Raw genomic sequence first — 22,017 nt, 5'->3', positions numbered from 1 at the left:
CTCTCTCTGCTGTGTATGCGCGCGCGCGCGTGCGAGTGTGAGCGAAATGCGGTAATCGCACGGGCTCCCTCGTGATTTGCAATTAATTAAAATATCGGAGAAATGCATTAAGGAAGTAATTCCTCCGTACGTCATCGTATAAATCGCCGCTGATGACTCGGCCATATGATAAATTACTGCGAAAAAAAGGGTGTGAGTCGCCTGGCTGTTGCGATATTTACTGGCTGCGTATAGGAATGTGGCATTTCAAAATGGCTGCCACGGCTATTCTAGTAATTTACAGCCTTAGTAATCTGCCTTTGTTGTCGCGCGTGTGAATCGTGCGAATTCTCGCGAGGCAATCGCGAGGAACCCCGAAGTCAGAGCGACCGACCGATGTACACACGCAGATACGATGATGTATGCGCGCATACGCATACGCGTGTGTATGTGTCGTTCATCTGTCTCTGCCTGTTAGCTCGACCGAGCTCGACTTGATCGCTCGTACACTCTCGCTCCTGGTGGCGAGCACCAGGGGATTTAGCGCGTTTTTATACTCGTGTCGCTGACGTGACGTTCTTCGTCTACCTCGCCTGTCACGCTCTGCTCGCCGAAAACGACGGTGGGAAACGTGGGGAAGCGCCACGGGAATATGCTCGGGACGACTGCTGTCACCATTGTCGCCCCATCAGGAGAGCCCCGTCCCGTGGAATTTAGGCGGCTCGTTATTGTCACGTTGTAGCATCTCAGGTGCGTTGACAAACGCGTGCGGCATCAAGCTCGTCTCCATTTATCACCGTTTTTACTAGTTCGAGTAGTATGCCTGGAGATAGGTTAGTTACTTATCAATCGCTCACTCGCATGGCATGAGGATGCCAAGGAGCGGCTATGCGAAATATGTCTGATGTGCCTTCCAATTCTCTGCCAATCTCACGGAGCGGACGACCAAGCGAGATTGTTTTCTACGACGGTGTGAAGAATACTAAGTTCGATGGGTCGACCTTGCGTTCTTCATCCACGTTTTTTATACATCTGACAAATATATCTCGTTTCTTCGTGATTCGTATTATTGTGATACATGTTGTGTTATACATGATTCGAGCGGCAGTCATCCCCGAGTCCTTGAGCGTGTTTTGAACTGTACTAGCTGTCCTAGCTAGAGAACTGTCGCCAGTCATGACACTGGAAAGTACCCGCGACAGGATAAATTAGCAGTGATCTGTATGCTGTAAGTATTATCTTGTTACATAAAATAAGTTCTATGCATGCATATATATATATATATATATATATATATATCTTTATCTCTGCATTTTTATATTTATACATGTATATGTGTATGTATGTAAATTTCTGTCTAAATAATATAGAAAAGTTTTGATCTATTTATTTCAATAGAATTGCACAAAACAAGGTCTTTGCCACATCTTAATAAACATAATATAAAATATATGAAAAATATATATGCATATAATCTGATATATATGTATATATGGATGCGTAAAAAGGGAGAAAGAGTTGCATTAATAATTATAATAATACTTATTTTATCAGACATTAATTATTTGCATATTAATATTGATATTTTTCATAAATGATGTTAATAAGCTTAAAATAATATTTTAAAGAAGCAAAATTTTATTGTTTACGCATAATTGTGTATTTTATTATTTATATATTAGAAAAAAAAAATATATATATATATATATATATGTATTATTTTAATATCAATATAAATATCTATTCAAATTTTGGTAAATTGAATTAAATTCTTGTGTATTAAATATCTCTTTAATATATCAATTTTCTTTTTATATATAAGTCTCGTACATCTGTATTAATACAAAAAAAAAAAAAAAAACATAAGAAAAACTATTTGTATATATAATGCATGACATTTCTATTCTTTTTACTTCTACAAGATTTATTTTAGTTATAGGATATATATATATTATTTTAATCAAGTATTGTGAAAACATTATTTTGTGTTGTACAGATACGTTTATATATGCCACAACCGGATTAAAGCTAGGTCCTAAAGGGCCTAGCATGGGCCACTATGAATCCACCTGCAGTCAACAAATCGAGCACTCGCGGCTCTGGATACCACCAAAAGGCATTAGCTGAGATCCGCAATTCGTTACTACCATTTGCGAATATCGGCGGGATTGGAGAGGTGGGTTCCAGTGCCGCTAGCACTATCTCTACTGTATCCACGACTAGTGGCATTAGCTCCGCCTCGGGTCTTAGCGGGCTCTCCGGCGCCTCTGGTTCCACTGTTGATAAACCGGATCAGCGACAGGCATTGGGACAATTATTAGCCATGGGATATTCGGAGGTGAGACAGGAGAATGTCGCTCGATCGTTGTTTTAAACTATTATTAATTATTAAGCGATATAAATCTAACGATAAACAACTTACCTTAATTTGAAATCGCTTTACAGGAAATAGGATTACGCGCCATGAAATTCGCAGGATGGCGATTAGATGCAGCGATAGAGTACTTGAAACAGACTCAAGGGGAATCTCTGAACGGGCTTGGTAAACTCAATTCCAAACTCATTAGGAAACCGAGTCTTGAAAGGGAATTAAGTTTGCAACGTGGCAGTCCCGCGTTGGACAGCGGGGCGGGCAGCTCGCGATCCGATAGTCCGCGACTCACGGAACTTAGCACGCATCCGCAGTTGAGCCGCCAATACTCGCCCAATAACTTTGTGGAACGTGAACCACCGCCACCTCCGCCACCTCGATGTAGTTCCACGCCACCGCCACCGCCACCGCCTCACGCGCCATATAGTCAGCCTAATGTGCCCACCAACATGCAACAAATGCTCAAGCGAATGTCACCTGCGCCGGTTGTGCCAACGAGACCGGCAGTGACGACATCCAACACGATCGGTGCTACGTCAACGTCAGTGAATCCGCCACAGCGCGGTACTAGTCCGGTGGCAAACGTTAACAATTCTGGTAGTCGTCAGCCAATGATCGTGCAAAATGGTCCTCAAGTTCAACAGCAATTAACACAGCAGATGCAGGCGCTTAGCATTTATCAAACGAGCAACAGCAATACGAGTACTCAGATTGAACCTCCGCCACCTTATCCCATAGTTCCATCCTCATCCGCTGGTCAACCAGTGCAACCGCCTTCTTACAGTGTTTCTATGCAGAATCGGCAAAGTCCCACACAGTCGCAACAAGATTATCGTAAGAGCCCGTCGTCTGGCATCTACTCAGGTCCAACGTCGGCTGGTACGCCCAGTCCTATCACCGTGTCTACGATATCGCCCAATAATACGCAGACATCGATGGCACGACCGACGCCGTTGCAAGCGTGGGGCGCGCGGCAGGCTAAAACACAACCGCCGATCATCATGCAGTCAGTGAAAAGTACGCAAGTGCAGAAACCCGTATTGCAGACCGCTATTGCGCCTACGGCACCACAGCCGATTTCTACTACTAACAACACACCACCACCGCCTCCTTCTTACGCATCATCTATGCAACAGAAACAACAACAACAACCACTGCCTGCTTATCCACCTGTGAGCAACGTGGTCGCACCGCCTACTAATATACCGACAACAGAACCGCCAAGTTATGCCACGACAATGCAGGCATTAGCGGCACAACGCGGTATACATCATCCGTTGCCACCGCCACCTTACAGCACTCCCACTGAAGACACATCAATTATATCTTCTACAATAGAGAGCGGCAGTGCGCCGCGATCATCCCCAATTGCCCATCATCCGCCACTTCAGAGGAAATATTCGCCGGTCGATAATTGTCAACACATGGATGTACCATCCCTACCGCCGGTTGCCTCGACCTCAATGTCTGTAAGAAACAATAATAATCATTCGTCTTTGCCCGAGGCCGCTGCCGTCGTTGCCGCCGCCGCTGGTAGCAAAGGTAGTAGCAACACTAAAGGCGATCATAGCGGTAACTCACCTTTATCCTACAAAATCAAGCATCAATCTCCTATACCTGAGCGCAAAACCATGAGCATAGAAAAGGAAGAGGAACGCAGGGATTGCAAAGTGAGAAACTATTCTCCTCAGGCTTTCAAGTTTTTCATGGAGCAGCATGTAGAAAATATACTCAAATCGCATAAACAACGCCTCTATCGACGTATGCAGCTAGAGACGGAGATGGCGAAGATCGGTCTAAGTACGGAAGCACAGTGTATGATGAGGAAAATGTTATCGCAGAAAGAATCTAATTACATCAGATTAAAACGGGCGAAGATGGACAAGTCAATGTTTACCAAGATCAAACCGATCGGCGTCGGCGCATTCGGTGAAGTCACGCTCGTTAGGAAGCTCGACACTAATCAGTTCTACGCAATGAAAACCTTACGTAAAGCCGATGTGTTAAATCGTAATCAAGTTGCTCACGTGAAAGCCGAGCGTGATATATTGGCAGAAGCTGACAATGAATGGGTCGTCAAACTCTATTACTCGTTCCAAGATAAGGATAATCTGTACTTTGTGATGGATTACATACCCGGCGGGGACTTGATGTCCCTATTAATTAAGCTTGGCATCTTTAAGGAGCCATTGGCAAGATTCTACATCGCCGAGCTCACATGTGCAGTTGAGAGCGTTCACAAAATGGGATTTATTCACAGGGACATTAAACCGGACAATATCTTAATTGATCGTGACGGACATATCAAACTGACCGATTTCGGTCTCTGCACGGGATTCCGTTGGACTCACAACTCTAAATATTACCAACAAAACGGTAAACATTCTTCAATCATTTCCTTTGCTTAATAGATGCTCAAATAGAAGTTATTAAAAAAATTTACAGTAATTTTCACAGAAAAATTAAAGGCGATGTATTTATACTCAAATATTTCATTTTATTCAGTAATAGTAATGTATACGCATCGTATTTTTTTGTTTGAGAAATATAATATATATATATATATATTTGTATCAAACGGGACGAAAAATTGGCACAAATGGATTTTACAAGCCACTAAAATATCGATTTTTTTCTGTTAAGAGAATAGATTAATCGAAATACCGATAGTTCTTAGAGAAATAAATGAGTGATAACAGAAATGCACATGTACAATACTACAATTATTATAACGACAGGAGTGAGAAAAACTTATTGTGATGATTATTATAATGATAACAATAAAAATGACGATATTGATGATAATTGTTACGATATCGCACATGTATACAACAGCAGTATGAAGATATATCTTCTTGTTTGATTCCAGGTCATGGTAAACAAGATTCGATGGATCCAGCTGACGATTGGAACAACGAATGTCAATGCATACAATTGAAGCCATTAGAACGTAGGCGACACAGAGAACATCAAAGATGTTTGGCGCATTCTCTCGTCGGAACACCGAATTATATTGCGCCAGAGGTTCTACAGCGTACAGGATACACCCAGTTATGCGATTGGTGGAGTGTAGGAGTAATTTTGTATGAAATGTTGGTTGGTTCTCCACCATTTCTTGCCAATACGCCCGCTGAAACTCAATATAAGGTATGCACAATGTGTACAATCTTTATGGTATTATATACATAATTACTCAAAACTTTATGTTAGGATCAAAACTTAAACTATCATTTTTGGAATAAAATTGTAATTAATTAATTAATATACTCTTAATTATAAACAATTAAACAGATAAAAAACGTGATTCTTTTCCAAATAATTTAGCTATTTATAAATTAATAAAGCTAGAAAGCTAAAAATTTAAAGAATTATTAAGCATATCTTATTGTATAATATGTAATTTATTGAAAATTTTTTGTATTTATTGTTGGAAAAAAATCTTGATTATATATGTAGAAATATTGGAATAATGTTTTTTATATCGGTTGCTTATAAACTAATAAAGCCAAAAAGCTGAAAATTTCAAGAAATGTTAAGCATATTTTATTGTATAATATATAATTTATTGAAAATCTTTTACATATTTATTTTTTAAAAAAATCTTGATTATATGGAAATGAGTCCTTTGAGAAATAAGTGCTTTTTATTTGAAAAAAAAAGCAGTTTTATATGTGTTCAATTTTTATTTATAATTTTCTTTAGATTTATAATCAGCAATCCAAAAAAATCCGGAAAAGTTTAATTTGAACAAATGTAAAAGAATGCCACTTTCCCTCCATTCTCCTTCCTCCTATATATTAAGTTTTAAATTTTCAAAATTTAAATTTAGATTTATAGTCAATGTCCCGGAAAAACGACCAAAAGTTTGTCTTGAGTAGAAATAAAAGGTTTTATTACATGTTTAATACAATAAATTTGTTTGCCATATCAGATTCGCCATTTTAAATTTTTGGAATTTGACTTCAAATTCATAATTGGTGATCCAAAAAACATAAATATAAATGTTAATAAAAATCTATTGAGTAGAAAAAAATGTGTCCCTTATAGAATTAAAATGCTATTGTAAGAATTATGAATGTTTTTTCTGAAAAATTGATCAGGCTCTTTCTTAATCAATCAAAATCAATTTTTTTATTAACATATATTTAGCATTTTTGTTTTTGTTAAATTGAAGAAAGATTAACGTAGTTTTAAGAATTAGTGTAGCCAATTTTTTTTAGTATGTATGTGTGGACTTTCATATTCTAATTTTTTTAAACTAATAAATATTTTTTGTTTTAAAATTTACGTATATTAAATAAGTCATTAATAAACATATGTGCAAAGTTTCATAAAAATACGACAGAAAAATGCTTATTTTTAACAAGGAAAGAATCAAAAGTGTCCTTCGATTTTGATGATTTTTTAATATATTGTATAGTCTAGATTCTACATCAACAAAATAATATAAGTGCTTCGAGAAAAATTGCCCTATTAATGTTTTTTATAAATGTTTTTTGTTTTATTTCTGCAGGTCATTAATTGGGAAACGACGCTTCATATACCGAAACAAGCTAATCTATCGCCAGAAAGTATGGATTTAATACTAAAACTCTGTGTTGGTGCGGATCGTCGGTTGGGTAAAAATGCGAATGAAGTTAAGAATCATCCGTTCTTTGCAAATATCGACTTCGAGAAAGGATTACGACGCCAAATGGCTCCACATATACCTCGTATAGAATATCCGACCGACACAAGTAATTTTGATCCCGTTGATCCTGACAAGTTGCGCAATTCAGAGTCGTCGGATTCAAACAAATCAGATGAGTTACTGGACAACGGAAAGCCATTTCATGGCTTCTTCGAGTTCACATTCAGACGTTTTTTCGATGACGGCGGTGGTCCTGCGTATCCTAGTCGAATCAGTTTGGATGACAACGATAATCAAGGTCCTGTTTACGTATGACATTAGACTAAGCTTATGATTTATGATCACTTTGCTGCCTATTATTTTCTCGTTTAATACTTCTCTGTCATCAGTCTTACCGTTCGATATTTTATAGTTTAAGATAATTTACCGTTCATGATTATCTTCTCTTTTAAACACATTTTACTGTATTACCATATATACAATGGTTTTCTATTGGACATTTAAGACATAACTATTTTGGCAATAGGTAGAATCATTTTTATGACAAATGTCGATTACAGATGAGAAGTTAGAAAATATCTCTATTTAATTATCAATCTTGTACTGCATGTAGTGGAATGATTTATGTCAGGCAAGAACCATCTCACTACATGCAATGTAAGGTTGGCAATTAAACAGAGAATTTCTTTCTAACTTCTCCTCGTAATATGAACCCTCTAATTAACATCTGTCATAAAAGTATGACTCTATCTGTTGAGAAAGTAGTATTGTATCTTAAATTAATTAAATTAATTGTGTCTATAATTAAATAGGAAACCTTAATTTCTGACTTTTCCTTGTATATGCAAGGAACATCAATAATTCCTTCATTTTTGAATTCGGCATTCTTGGGTTGAACACATCATTTAGTTGTTTGCACATTATGACTATTGGCTCTGAGAAGAATCAGAAAATTGGTAATGAAAAGTTTGATAGGTGTCTGACCTATTAAGATTAAATATAAGACTAACAGAATGTAATATAATTTATATCTTATTTTCTATTTAATGATAACATTGCCGATTCTTCTTATTGTTAGAGCTAATAATCATGATGCATGAGTATCTACATATTATTTGTCTGACTCAAAAATGTCACAAGTGGAAAACATTATTGGTGCTTTTTCTGTACATATATAAATATGTATACTATATTCTGTACATATGTACATATACAATAGTACATACATAAATATATGTATGTATGTATATATATTTCATTAATGCCTTAGTATTTTTTAAGATTGCATTTTTGTGGTTAGATGTAATGTGTCTAAATATTCGCGCATCATGACTCAGTTCAGTCTCTGATAATTTAACATTTGTAAGTATTTTATATTTCTACAAAATTAAACATAAGATTACATGATAAAATAATTAATGCAATATTACATTAACTAATAAAAACATAGTTTTGAATTATTTAATTACGCATCTACATATTCATAATTATCTAATTATGAATAATTAGTTACATTACAATGCATGAATATCTGGATTGATCAAAAAATAACTTTCCCAAAGAAATTCTAGAAGTACTGAGGCATTAATATGTGCTGCGCACTAGCAGTCAATCAGTATGTCTAACAAATCTATTATACGGGATGAATCGCTAAAGATGTTACAGGCTATTATTTCTGAAATTGAACGAAATAAACTAATAAAGGCTCTGAAATAGAACGAGATATGAAATTTTCCAATATTTGATATTAAAGTGGGCATTCAACGCAAAAATGGAACTTCGCTTTGCAATTAACATGCGAAATTAATGTGTAGACAGATTTTATATCTCGTTCAGTTTCAGAAATATTACCCTGTAACATCTTTAGTGATCCACCCTGTATAATAAATTTACTGAATTTAATACAAATTGAAAGAAGTTCTGATGCACCAAATGTTATTCGAAGGGGATAGTGACATGGAAATCTTCGTCTCTTTCTGTACAGATTAGGAAGAAAGTTTACCTTACGTTCTACAAAGACAAATAATCTTGGTTTGCTTAAATTTGGTGAAACCTGATCAAATTTTTAACAGGATTTACATACAAAGCTTTCAATATACATATGCTTAAAGCACAAAAATATCTTTTGAGATTCTCGGAGTTTTTTCTCCATATGAGTTATATAAGGAAGAGTTCTTTTTAAATTGTATTGAATTCAGTAAGAGAAAGTGATCTGAAAGAAAGACACTTTCCGAGTTACTGTTTTTTAATTACATACAAATTGAAAGCTTTATATAAGCTTTGTTGAAAGTTTAGTGAGTGTTATTATAAGTAAAAACATCAGACTTATATAATAGACTGAACATTCTTATGTAACAGTTGAGGGAACAAAGTTGTTCGATAAAATTGATGGACAGAAATATACAAGATGCTTTCTTCATTCATAATGTTCTGATAAGGGCCGATATAAAGGAAACAGAAAACTAAGAATGTGAGGCAACTATTTCTTTTCTTTCCTTCTCTATACCAATTGCACAATTAGACAAGGAAAGCATCTTATTTTCTATTGTTCTTTCTTATTAATGTTGTCTTTAAGCTTCAAATGGAAGCGCTCGATCTATTTACATAAGTTTGTAGTAAACACGAACTTATAACATCCGTAAGACATAAGATTTCTGATTGTACTAAAAGAGACAATGGCTGCATTCAGTAGAAGTGCTTAAATACTACAATTATAATATGTCCTAAAGAGGATTGCAATTTAGTAAAGAAAAAAAATGCTGTGTAATGTATTGCAACAATTAGAAGAACGTTGTTTTGCGATATATTAATAATGATAGTAGAGTAAGATTTTACTTTTATGAATACAATAATCTCATTAATTTTCACCTTTTAGAACGTGGAAAATTTTTGTAAAACAAAAATTAACGAGTACCCTCTGCAAAGTGTGAGCTGCCCAATTGCCGTTCCGCTAGAATAAAAATCTTTAATATTATTTAATATGTTGCACTTAAATGCAGCGTACTTTTAATGTATTAGAAACATAGGAGACTGCTGAATAAACATGTTGCAATTTAATAGAGCACTTATCTTGTTACAGTATCATTCAATAGAAAATCATAAATGATTACAAAATAGCTACTCTCGCTGAATGCATCCAACAGTATCCAATGTTGTTATCTTCTTTTATTTAGAGTGCCAAAGCTCGTGTTAATATACATAGGGTACTTTTCATTTCTATAACACTTGTGCTAATTCAAATTGATAATTCCAATGATAAATGAAACGCATAATTCACTGCGAAAACAGAATTAATCGGAGTTTTATGTCATTGACACTACAGACTTCTATATATGATACTAGACTACTAATAGCGATGCTAAAGATAATATACAAGCTATATCTAAATTGGGCGAAATATATAGGTTGAATTAATATCATACTTCTACTAGGATGGATTAAAAGTAAGATTCCCTATTTTATTATGGCTTTTATTTACCACTTATGCACAAATTGGATTTATATAGTGTTAAAATATAAGCTAATGACTATTCTTCAATATAATATTTCGAAAAGGTTGATGTACACTTGACCCATCTGACATGAGTTTAAAGATTTCTTCTCGGTAAAAATCCGGCTCTTGATGTTTAAACCATTTTTGAATAGCATTTTATATCACTGCATTATTTTGAAATTTTTTTTTCCAAGATATTTTTTCAGCGGCTCAAACAAATGAAAATCGGAAGGAGCTAGATCCGAGCTGTAGGGAAAATGCTTCATGAAATGTTCCGATCAAAAGTTCCTGAGTTCGATATGCAGAGTGAGATCTGGCATTATCGTGAAAAAAATTCACAAAGCCTCGGTTTCTCTAAAAAGAAGACCGGACCTCTTCCTTCGAATTGTCTCCTTAATGATGCAGCAGTACTTAATGCATTAATCTTCTCAAAGATATTAAAAAGATATAATCAAAGTAGTATATTAAAAAGTTATATTAACAAATAGTTATTAGTTTCTATTTTAACACAATTAAACCAATTTATGTTTTAATTGTAATGAAAGTCATAATAAAATAGGGAATTTTATTTTATTTTATTTTTTTATCTATCCTAGTAGAAATCTATGATATTAATCCAATCTATATATATATATTCTGTCCAATTTAAATGGCTGCTCTTGCATCGCTGTTAGCGGTCTATTATAATATATAGAAGATTGTGATTTAAATTAAATAAATAGAAAGCGAAAATGAGAAACTATAATCTACTAACGTCACTAAGGGCCACTTTGATCAAATATCAATTAATTTAATCGTTGATTAACTTACAGAACGACCAGCATAAAAATTTCTAACGATATAATTCTCACATATATAATATAATACAAATTTTTAAATTCTGCTTTGGTCGCCCTGTAAGATAATCAATGATTAAATTAATCGGACTTTGGTCGAAATAGTCTTAAATGGAAAAGCCCATAGTATTCAATGGACAAATGAAATATAATTAGTTATTTCTATAGGATATCCTATTAGTTACTACTTCTTTTTTTATCTTAATTTATTTCATAATTTGCGTGACCATGTGATTATGTGTAGAATGAATAAGTGAGTGGCACAAAAAAGTTTTTTGAAAACTTACCGTGCTAGATACGCATAGTTATTCATGTTTTTAAATTTGCTTTCTTAATTTACACAATGGGCTGCGGTCGGGAAGACGCTGGAAATGCTTCGAAGCATTGCATTAATCAATCAGGATAAAAAAAATCTGTATTTTTTGTTTTGATTGGCCAATCAAACGCTTCGAAGCATCTCTAGCATCTTCCCGATTGCAGGCATAATCACGTAATAAATGTGAATAGTGGGAAAACGTGCAAAAAAGGGATAACTATTAGAAAATCTGGAAATAACTAGTACAGGATTGCATCCACCACTCATTATTATATTAGCTTATCAGAAATATTGAAACATATTAGAAACATTGAAACACTTTTATTCCTTATACCTAATCTAACCCTAACTTTAACTTAATTTAAGCCATAAAAAGTTAATAGTCAAAATTTAAATAAAAAAATAAAATGTAAGAATAGACAAACTGAGTGAGAAACTGAGAAAAAATTGTTTATATACATATATATGGTAAATATAACTATATATAATTATATGTAACATATTGTATAATCTAATTGAAAAAATTTAATTTTTTCTAAAAAAACAATGCAAAAATATTTTTCTAGATTCTTTTAATTTATTTTTTTTCATTATTTTTCATATTTATATAATTAGACAAAGAATATAAGAGAAAAATAATAATATATGGACATATTTTGTATATAATTATATAGAATAAAATTTTGTTAATTTCGGTTCTATAGGATGAAAAAAGCGAAAAATATATAAATTTATATCTCATTATATAAAGACAGTTTTTTCACTTTAAATTTGTCCTTAAAAAAATGAAAAATCATTTTTCTAATTATTTTTTAATTATTTTATTTTTTCTATACTATATACGGACAGAGATTATACAAGAAAAAGAAAACATATATATGGATACATATTTTATATATAATTATGTAAATTTATGTGATTTTATATATAGACATTTTTTTCTCGCGTGGTGTTTAAAGAAATGCCTTAAATGGAAATAATATAAAGTTTAATCATGCCTAAGATTTCTAAAAAAGTAAGACCAATATCATTTTTATTGCTTTTTAAAAAAAGTCATGAGAAGAATGATAGATGAAGGACTAGTGTGAAGAATAGAACTAAATAAAAAAGTACATCTTTGTTATAAAATATATTTAAGAGAAAATTGTGAGAAATATTAAATAGATAACTGCGAATGATATAGAACGAAAAAAGAATACATTAGATTCTTTAATGTTTTGTTAATTCATGATAACGTCAATGATGAGATCCATTGAAAAATTAATATAGAAAAATTGTGCCTAAGTAGAATAACAAGATATTAAGAAAATTGGATATTCTATAGAAGAGTCAAATTTGTTATGGAGAAGAAAATATAAAATAGGTATATTTTTTGAGATTTATAGATAGGGTGTTAAAGTTGAAAGAAATGATGTTAAATCTGATTATATGTGCAATTTACAATAATTAAATTATAAACAAATTTGTAGCAGAAGAATTCGAAAACAGATTTCATTTATAGACGATATCTCGATATAGGGTGTCCTACGGGAAGTTGCTGAAATTAATCTGCTGTCATTTTGAAACGTACATAAAATGCAGAAAAAGTAAAATATCTTCTAATAGAGAATATTTGGTAGTTTTATTTATGTATGGACTAAACACAATCTGAGATATTTTTATTATTTAATAAACGGTTATAAAAAAAATACCATCAATAATGATATAGTATATTTTTAAATGCGCACTATCAGAATGACAGCTAAAATTAAGTCTCTTTCATGGTGAATGACATCTTAAAAGAGATGTTACATAATTAATTTTAAGTTTCCGAAAGAGATTTGGTTTCTGTTTATTAAATGATAAAAATTCGATTGTCTGATTGATATATATATAAATTCATATCAACATTCTGTATATATTTCATCCATAAACATTTATAGAATGAACTATGGAAAAATTAATCTCAATCTTCTTAATGTATTAAATTTTCTTTGGCGCCTTTCCTCTATTATCGTCGTCACTTTTTAATTAGCACATAAAAAATTGCACATAATCAATCCATTATTCGTGATGAGCGTGGTTAGATCAATATATAAGTATATTTATATTAATATATTTTGTGTAACTATTTTAAAAGCTTCCTGTATAGTATTGTATAATATGATACTTAAATAAGAATTTCGACACAATTCGACATTAAATTACTTGCCGAGCAATGAGCAATATTGCACAGAATATTTTCATTATTAATTACACAATCGAGCGAGAGTTTAATTTTTTGTGATTTTTATTATACACGAAATATATACAATCGATCTTTTGTATAAAGAAATTCATCGAGAAATTTATGTTATGAAGATGTGATAAAAGATTATACACGATCAGAAAATTTACTAAAGAATACTGTGTTAGACGAATACGATAAACGGCGAAATATCTTGGATAATAAAATATCGAACGGAGAGTTATAAAGAGTGAAATATTTTGGACGATAAAATATCAGAGAAGTATTAACGGACAAGTGTCGAACGGGGAAATATCAGATAATGGAATAATCTGCTATCAAGCTTACGAAGATTCATGAATCTTGTTCATATCAAAAACATATAGTGTTCTCCGGTTAAAAGATCACTTTTCTCCTTGATTATAAAATCACGAATTATTCCGTCTTCCCTAATTTTTAAAGCCGATATATCTCAAAGCTTTGTTTGATGCTCAAATTAAAATAACATATTTCATAAAACGTTACTGTAGTTAGCTTACTTTCATCTATTCTCGGCAAGCTGCCGGAAATTTTTTTCTGGAAGATAAATAAACCCACATCTTTGTTATATAAGATCATATCGGATTCTCGCATAGTGATTTTACAATCGGAAAACACATTATGATTTATAACTTTTCCCCGGTCGAAAATGTTCACGCAAATGTTTAAAAAAAATGTCTTTTTTTAAACATATTGTGTGACTTTTTAAATTTTTGCATTATTAAGTTTGCTTATCAGTCTGATCGATAAATCTATATAGTAGTATTTGAAAATTGCGAAAAAATTATGGAAAAACCTATTATAGCATGTATATTTTTTATGGATGCTCTTATATTGTATATTAATACTGTGTATTAACAGTACTGTATTTTTATGACGAGATCTTTATATTTAAGAATTCCGCGAAAAGGAATTATATATACATGTGTAAATGCAAATTGAGAAAAATGGACATTTACAATGATGTCCTAACATTTATGCAAAATTCACTATAATTTAGTTTTTTTTTTAACTGTTGCGGTTTTAGTAAACAATAGTGTACAATATAGACACATCTCAATAACATTAATTACTGTACATATCGCATGACATATTTTCATACGTGATCGTTTTATATTCTACAATATATAGTCAGAGTACATGACTACATGAACAGTGAAATGAATTTTTTTTTTTTTTTTTTTTTTTTTTTTTTTTTTTTTTAGTGATTTGTATTTATTTTGGATATATCGGTGAGTATAATAATATATTAATATGGATATAAAAGAGAGATGGAAGGAAACAAAATGGTTAATAGTTAGGCATTTATATTGAGATAAGATAATTTTTAATTATGTGTCAATACTTGAAGAAGTGAATGTAGAATACAAAATAAGAAAAAATGTTATATATAGATTGTCCAAACTTTATTTTTTTTAATTATAATAAATTAAACGAAATGCTTAAAATAATTGCCTTCTGCTGCAATATATGCTGCAACTTAAAAATGATTTTTGGTTTTTTTGGAGAGAAGGAGAGAGAGAGAGAGAGTATTAGATATTCGAATAATTTCAAATCCAGTTTACATCTTTGTTTATAGATTATATTTCTTATTTTAATAAAAGTATATATAAACGTAAGACATCTAAATATTTTAACCTTTTTATTTTTTGAAATAAAAGTATTGATAGATTGAGGACAAACAATCACAGTATCACATTGTTTTTGTTATTCATAATCATACCTAAAGAAATGCTATAAAATATATATGATAATAAAGTCATATCAGAACAAGTTTACAACGAAAGGCGAATTTGAAGTATTTTCTTTAATTTATTATAGCTCGAAAAATAAAGTTTGAACGATCTGTTTTCTTTTAATATTTCTTGTCTTGTTTTTATATTTAATTCTTGAAATACTAACATATAATTAAGAGTTATATATATCAAAATATATATGAAATTGTATGATTGATATGTATATATATATATATATATATATATATATATATATATATATATATATATCGTAGAACACGCGAGTGCACAATTGGACTGCCGAGTCACGCCGCTGGCAGCAATTTCTATATTTTTGCGTAATAAATGTCAACATAATAAGAGAGGAAAGTAAGCTTACAAGACATAGTTAGGAGACAGAAATTGTGTTTGTGCGATGCTAATGATATCACGCAAACAATTTTGCCCCGTATCTTGCGAGTTATATGCAAAGATCTGTTATAAAACATGTTTATTAAAAAAACATATTTTGCTTGCCATTTTCATCTATTTGTATTGGCTGCCACATTCGAAAGTACCCGATTTAGTATGTTTCAACAAGTACTGTGATATTGAAGATAATTAGAAATATATGTGAATTTTAAATGTATCGGACTTATTTAACATTATTTAACATCTTTTACCAAATTCTATGAAGAATTATTATAAATAATTATTATTATTAAAATATTGATTATTTTATGTATAGATTTTTGAATGGGTGTGATATGTGTTCATCGCATATTTCAATGCAGCTTTTGATCATTTTAACGGTTTTTAATATTTTGTGTGTGTGTGTGTGTGCGTGTGCGTGTGTGTGTGTGTGTAAAATGTGTTGTGTGTGTGTAAAATTCTAAGAAATATTACGAATTTATTTAGCATATCGTATACATTAAAACGACTTTTATAACTTTTTTATTATATATCTGTCAACGCATTGTAAAAATTTTATTAACAGTAATCATTAATCTAAAACATTGAAACAAAAGTTTTGTTGTACAATAAGGTCGTTAAAGCAAAATTAATATAACGAAATGAAAACATTTAAATTGTTATATCATCAATTGTTATATTATAACTCAATGTATCGCAACGAAATTGCCATCCATTTGTAACTAATGTCCTTAGAATAAGAACTTTACAGTAACAAGGAACTGATGTATATATATATCGCTGTATGAACGATTTTAATCGTTATAGATATCTATACTTTTTGAGGTACATATATCCCTCGATTAGGAGAACCTGCATTAATAATCTCGATCTTGGGATACGTATACATATTGTCAATATCATGGCTCTGAATAACATTTGAAAGGTTTTAGCATTTGTTGTTTATTAAAAAATTATTAACAAATAAAAGTCCATGTAAAGTAAAGTTCGAATATAGATCGTGAAAAATTTAATTTTGAGCACAGTTTACATGAATATTATTGCGCATACTATACGCGTGAATATACCTATAAATAAACCCATATATCTTTATATAGGATATTTAAATATGTTTTAAATTGAATAATATATAGTTGACGAAAGACTTTCCACATAAGCTTGCTACTTTTCACACCTAGTGAAGTTCAACTCACATCCGATATTTTTTATCCGATATTTTCAATGTGACGAATCTATAATTATAGGGTTTTATATAAGTTCGCAATTTTTCACGTATAGCGAGATTTATTTCACATCGCCTGATGCTTTCAATGCGATGAGGCCTATAATTGTACAGTTATTAATTATAAAATCCTTGTTACATTGAAAGCATATGAGGTGGAACAACCTATGTGACACCATACAATTGCAGACCTTGTCACACATTAAAAGAATCGGAGAAATGAGAGAGTTGTATTGTGTGTATTTTATAATAAATATTTTGTGTAATAAAAAAAAAATTATAAATTTTTGTGAAATTGTGGAGCGTTTCGAACTATAACATATTTTTGAATATTCTCTATATAAAGATTTGTTTACTTAAATATATATAATATATATATATGTATAATGTGTATACTAATATCCGTATAAATTGTGTCACAAATATATTAAATTTTTCTTTGACAATCTGTATTTAAATCTGACTTTATACGCATTTTTAATGATTAATAATTTTTTAATAAGCAACGAGCGACGACTAAAATTTTTCAAATGTTACTCAAGATTACGATAACATATCATACAATCCATTTTAATGTCTCATTTTAATGAAAAAAGGTGAAGATCCTTATACAGCTTTATACAACGAATATTGTTGTAAAAGAATCGATTTATATAAAAGACTATGTTGATTTTACATAAAAAAAAAAAAATTAGGTTGACCTTCACATAGCTTTGAAAAATGATCTTATTTAAAATTCAAGATTATCAACTTTTCACTCTCTCAAAATTCTATAAATTTTTCTGAAATAGTTTTTGTTTGACGTCAAGTTTCAGAGATGTATAGCTGCTTTCATCAAAATGGAACATCCTGATGTATGTCAAAATCAAAATTATTGAAACGGATTTCTTTAATTGATATATATATATATCATTATTTTCAAAAATATTTTCTTTCTTTCTTTTTTTTCCTTTTTTTTCCTTTTTTTTTTTAATATAAGGTCATAACTAAAAAGCATGCAATATTGATATACAGGGTGACCCATTTTAACTTAGGCAGCCAAATAACTCGAAAAATAAGCACACTACGAAAAAATGTTTAGAATCAAAATTTTGTCATTTCGAGGGGGACGTACAATGACGTTAAAATAAGCCCCCCCACCCCTTCCCCTGGGCGGTGAGGGGGGGCTCATTTTAACGTCATTGTACGTCCCCCTCGAAATGACAAAATTTTGATTCTAAACATTTTTTCGTAGTGTGCTTATTTTTCGAGTTATTTGGCTGCCTAAGTTAAAATGGGTCACCCTGTATATATAATTTTATGTGCAAAAAACTACCAATGTCTAATCGAGTTATTCAGATGATCGAATTATTTAATAATTGTTAGGGAGAAAAAAGAAAGGAGGAGAAGAAAAAGAGATGTAATGAAAGGAAGACAAAGGGGAAATGAGAGAAATAGAAAGAAAGGGAAGATAAGATCGAAGATAAAGAGAGAGAGAAAGAAAAAAAAGAGAGGCTGCTACAAATTTTAAAATTCTGCATTTAATCGCCTATAAATTAATCAACGATTAAATTAACTGGAGTTTGATCAAAGCAGCCCTTATTAGTAGCGTTATAATACAAATACATAATATATATATATATATATATATATATATATATATATTATATATATTGATTGATTGTTAAAAGATTAATGGGCGCTGCTTTAAAGAAAAAGAGAAGGGTATTCAGATATAATTTCATTTTGGGATTCGCGAATTCTTGGTCTAGGTATATCTGTATCTACGTTTAGGGAAAAGTTCATTTGGACACAATGGGATTAGATAGACGGACGCATTCAGTGGAGTCAATAGTTGAGCATTGTCTTGTCAACACTCGATATTGATTTGTTGGTTTTAAAAGTAAGAACCAATCATGTTCGATTGTTACCCAACTGTTAAGTCCACTGAATGCGCCCAATCATATCGACCGATACCTAGGGTAACCAGACAAGGATTGACCAATCACAGCGCCTCATTTTCAACTGGCCAATAAGTATTGTATCCAATCGATATACATACCTACGTTTATACGTCATCCTTAATCGGATTTAATAATATCTGTAGTTTTAAAACTTGCCGATCATAGTTATTCCTCTGAAGAATGAAATGACTGTGTCTATATTATAAATTTTTCTTCTGCGGCGTCTACAATAGAGATTTTAAGCTCTGAGCCTTAAGAAATTGACCAATCACAATCAAGTATGACAAGAATACTCGACCGTGATTGGTCAATTTCTTTAAGCTTAGGGCTTAAAATCTCTATCGTAGACGCCGCATTAATCAGGTTGAATACATTCGTAATTCTAGAACTAGCCAATCACAACATTCCATTCTTTAGAGGAATAGCTATGATTGGTCAGCTTTAAATGTATTAGATTATTAACTTTTGACGTAGCTGAACCGTATAGTTCCTTCTCAAGCGACACTAGCTGCTTAACCGTGGATAATCGTAAGATCACAACGTGGACAAATGAGATGATACCGATTGTGTAATTGTTTATTCGGGATTATGCAACATTACGTTACTTATTTAACTTTCTTTTAACCGCGAACAGCGATTGGCTACGAATATCCTCCGTTTCTTTTCAATGTTCCACTTCTAAGCGCGCATTATCCGATTTCATCGAATTTTTAAAATAACAACGTATTTCGTTAAATAGCAATAGTTTTCTTTTCACTTCGGTACGAGAAACATAGGCATCCGAGAATGAATCGTTTCGTAAAGATCCTTAGGAGTAAGGAAACTCGTGACTATTTTATGAGGCAAGTGCTGCTGGTTGTTGCCCGTTATCGCTATTTATATAATGCCCACGGTGCATGCACATCAAAATTTGCACGTGCGAATGACGCTTTTCTTCCAGCACGCATTTCTGGGGTCCAGTTGCTAATTGGGCGATACCGATTGCTGCCATTAGTGATATCCGGAGGGATCCCAAGTACATCAGTGGAAAGATGACCTTTGGTTAGTTTAACGATCCTTGCACGCACATTCTATTTCGGTACATTTTTAAAGAGGGATAAACATTGAAAGGAATCTTTTTGTTCGATTTTTATAATATTTCTTATTTATCGATAATCTTTATTCGTTTTGATATTTTTTAATTCAGGATTACAAACAAGTATATATGTAAATATCATTGAATTATTTTTCGTATTCTTTTTTTCCCTATAGAATTCTCGTAAGGCTTCCGGTTCCTTCTGTCGTCATACTGAATTATGATGTCAGGAGCGAGAAGTCATGAGTTTTTTTCTTCTTTTTTTTCTTACGATATACATCGAAATAAATCTTTTTTAAATTCAATCACGGATTAGTTTTTTTGATCCGTGAATTAATAAATAGCTCTGTCAATCGTCGTAAGATTCATTTTCGTTGAAAATATAAACAAATACAGATGAGTTATACGATATTTATTATTGCAAGATAAAAAAGAGAATTTTCGAAATTATTTAATCGATATTATTCAACATATTCTCATCCAAAATAACTTATTTATTCCAATGATTTTGCAAGAAATTTTATATGATGATGATACTTTATATGATTTCTCGTTTCTAACACCATAATTCGGTATGATGTCAATAAAAGAAATCAAAAACTTTAAATTAAACAATTTTTATTAAATAACTCATTGCAATATATGGCTGCAACGAGGACACAGAAGTCTTAACAAAATCTATCCAACATTTCTTTAAGTTTATCGCAACTTTAAAGAATTGATCTGTATAAAATGTACATTTTTATTAGTTTTCACAAGTTTTAATTACTTGATTTATCTTATGTATATAGAGATTCTATGCAATATTTGAAAAAAATTAAGTAAAATTAGAACAACTTGACGATTATGATTTTTGCTATCAAAAAATTGTTTTTTAATTTTATTAGTTTTATTCAACTGTAAAATAGACAATAAATATGTGTTACAAATATTTATATAGTCTATATTATCATGAAATTTACTAAAAAATTATAGTTCTGTTAGAAAATCTGTAATTATATCTAACTTTTATTAATATCAATTTTTTAAAATTCTATGTTAATCTTTTTCAGCCTTATGTTTATATTCAGCAATGTTTATGAGATTTGCAATCAGAGTGCAGCCACGCAATATGCTTCTATTTGCCTGCCATATTGTTAACGAAGGTGCACAAATTACGCAAGGTTGTAGATTTATTAAGTATCATTATCTCAATAAAAAAGAATAGTAAATTAAGAAATAGATATTTGCTTGCCAAAGAGCAAAATATTACATTAGTTGAAAATTGTTTTATCCATGGTAGAGAGAGAAAGAGAGAGGAAAAATAAGTTGGAGACAAAGAGAGAAACTTGTTAAACATACAAATATATAAAATACAAATATAAGAATGTTTGATTAACAATATTAACTATATTGCAACTACTTTTTTTTGTTAACTTTTTGTCTATTTATTACATTTATGTGAATAATATGGGTAATTATTAATCACTCAAGAGCAATTTTTAGTGATTTTTATTAAAATGTATTATATATTTTTTAATTATTTTTAGTGAAATGTAATGTAGAAATTAATTATAAATTAAAGTTTGAAGTAAACTTCTATAAAAAATTACATATTGATATAAACGTATGTAAATGTATTACATATATTTTACATAAAAGGTATAAAATATATATTAATATATAAAATTGCAACTATATTGCTATTGGTTTTGATATTGATAATTAATATTATATATATATATATATATAATACATACATATAAATTAAATTGTTTTGA

The 22,017-nt window shown here is 31.2% G+C and overlaps 2 protein-coding genes across 2 annotated transcripts; both read left to right on the top strand.

The window, feature by feature from the left end:
- Positions 1-194: 194 nt before the first annotated feature.
- On the top strand, positions 195-7,977 carry Wts (serine/threonine-protein kinase warts). The gene is made up of 5 exons (XM_070303197.1): positions 195-1,207; positions 1,976-2,317; positions 2,425-4,726; positions 5,220-5,497; positions 6,864-7,977. The coding sequence occupies exons 2-5, from the start codon at positions 2,039-2,041 to the stop codon at positions 7,293-7,295; spliced, it is 3,291 nt and encodes a 1,096-aa protein (XP_070159298.1). The 5' UTR covers positions 195-1,207; positions 1,976-2,038; the 3' UTR covers positions 7,296-7,977.
- An 11,691-nt stretch (positions 7,978-19,668) lies between these two features.
- Positions 19,669-21,807, top strand: Mpc1 (mitochondrial pyruvate carrier). The gene is made up of 3 exons (XM_070302732.1): positions 19,669-20,024; positions 20,123-20,223; positions 21,310-21,807. Exons 1-3 carry the CDS (start codon positions 19,969-19,971, stop codon positions 21,462-21,464), a joined length of 312 nt encoding a protein of 103 aa, XP_070158833.1. The 5' UTR covers positions 19,669-19,968; the 3' UTR covers positions 21,465-21,807.
- The last annotated feature ends 210 nt before the right edge of the window (positions 21,808-22,017 follow it).

This window comes from Polyergus mexicanus, unplaced genomic scaffold (assembly GCF_030449975.1).
Source record: "Polyergus mexicanus isolate NDT 795.1 unplaced genomic scaffold, iyPolMexi1.0 SCAF_10, whole genome shotgun sequence".
Lineage (NCBI taxonomy): Eukaryota > Metazoa > Arthropoda > Insecta > Hymenoptera > Formicidae > Polyergus > Polyergus mexicanus.
Note: the sequence above shows the minus strand (reverse complement) of the source record. Positions and strands in the feature narration are given on the sequence as shown.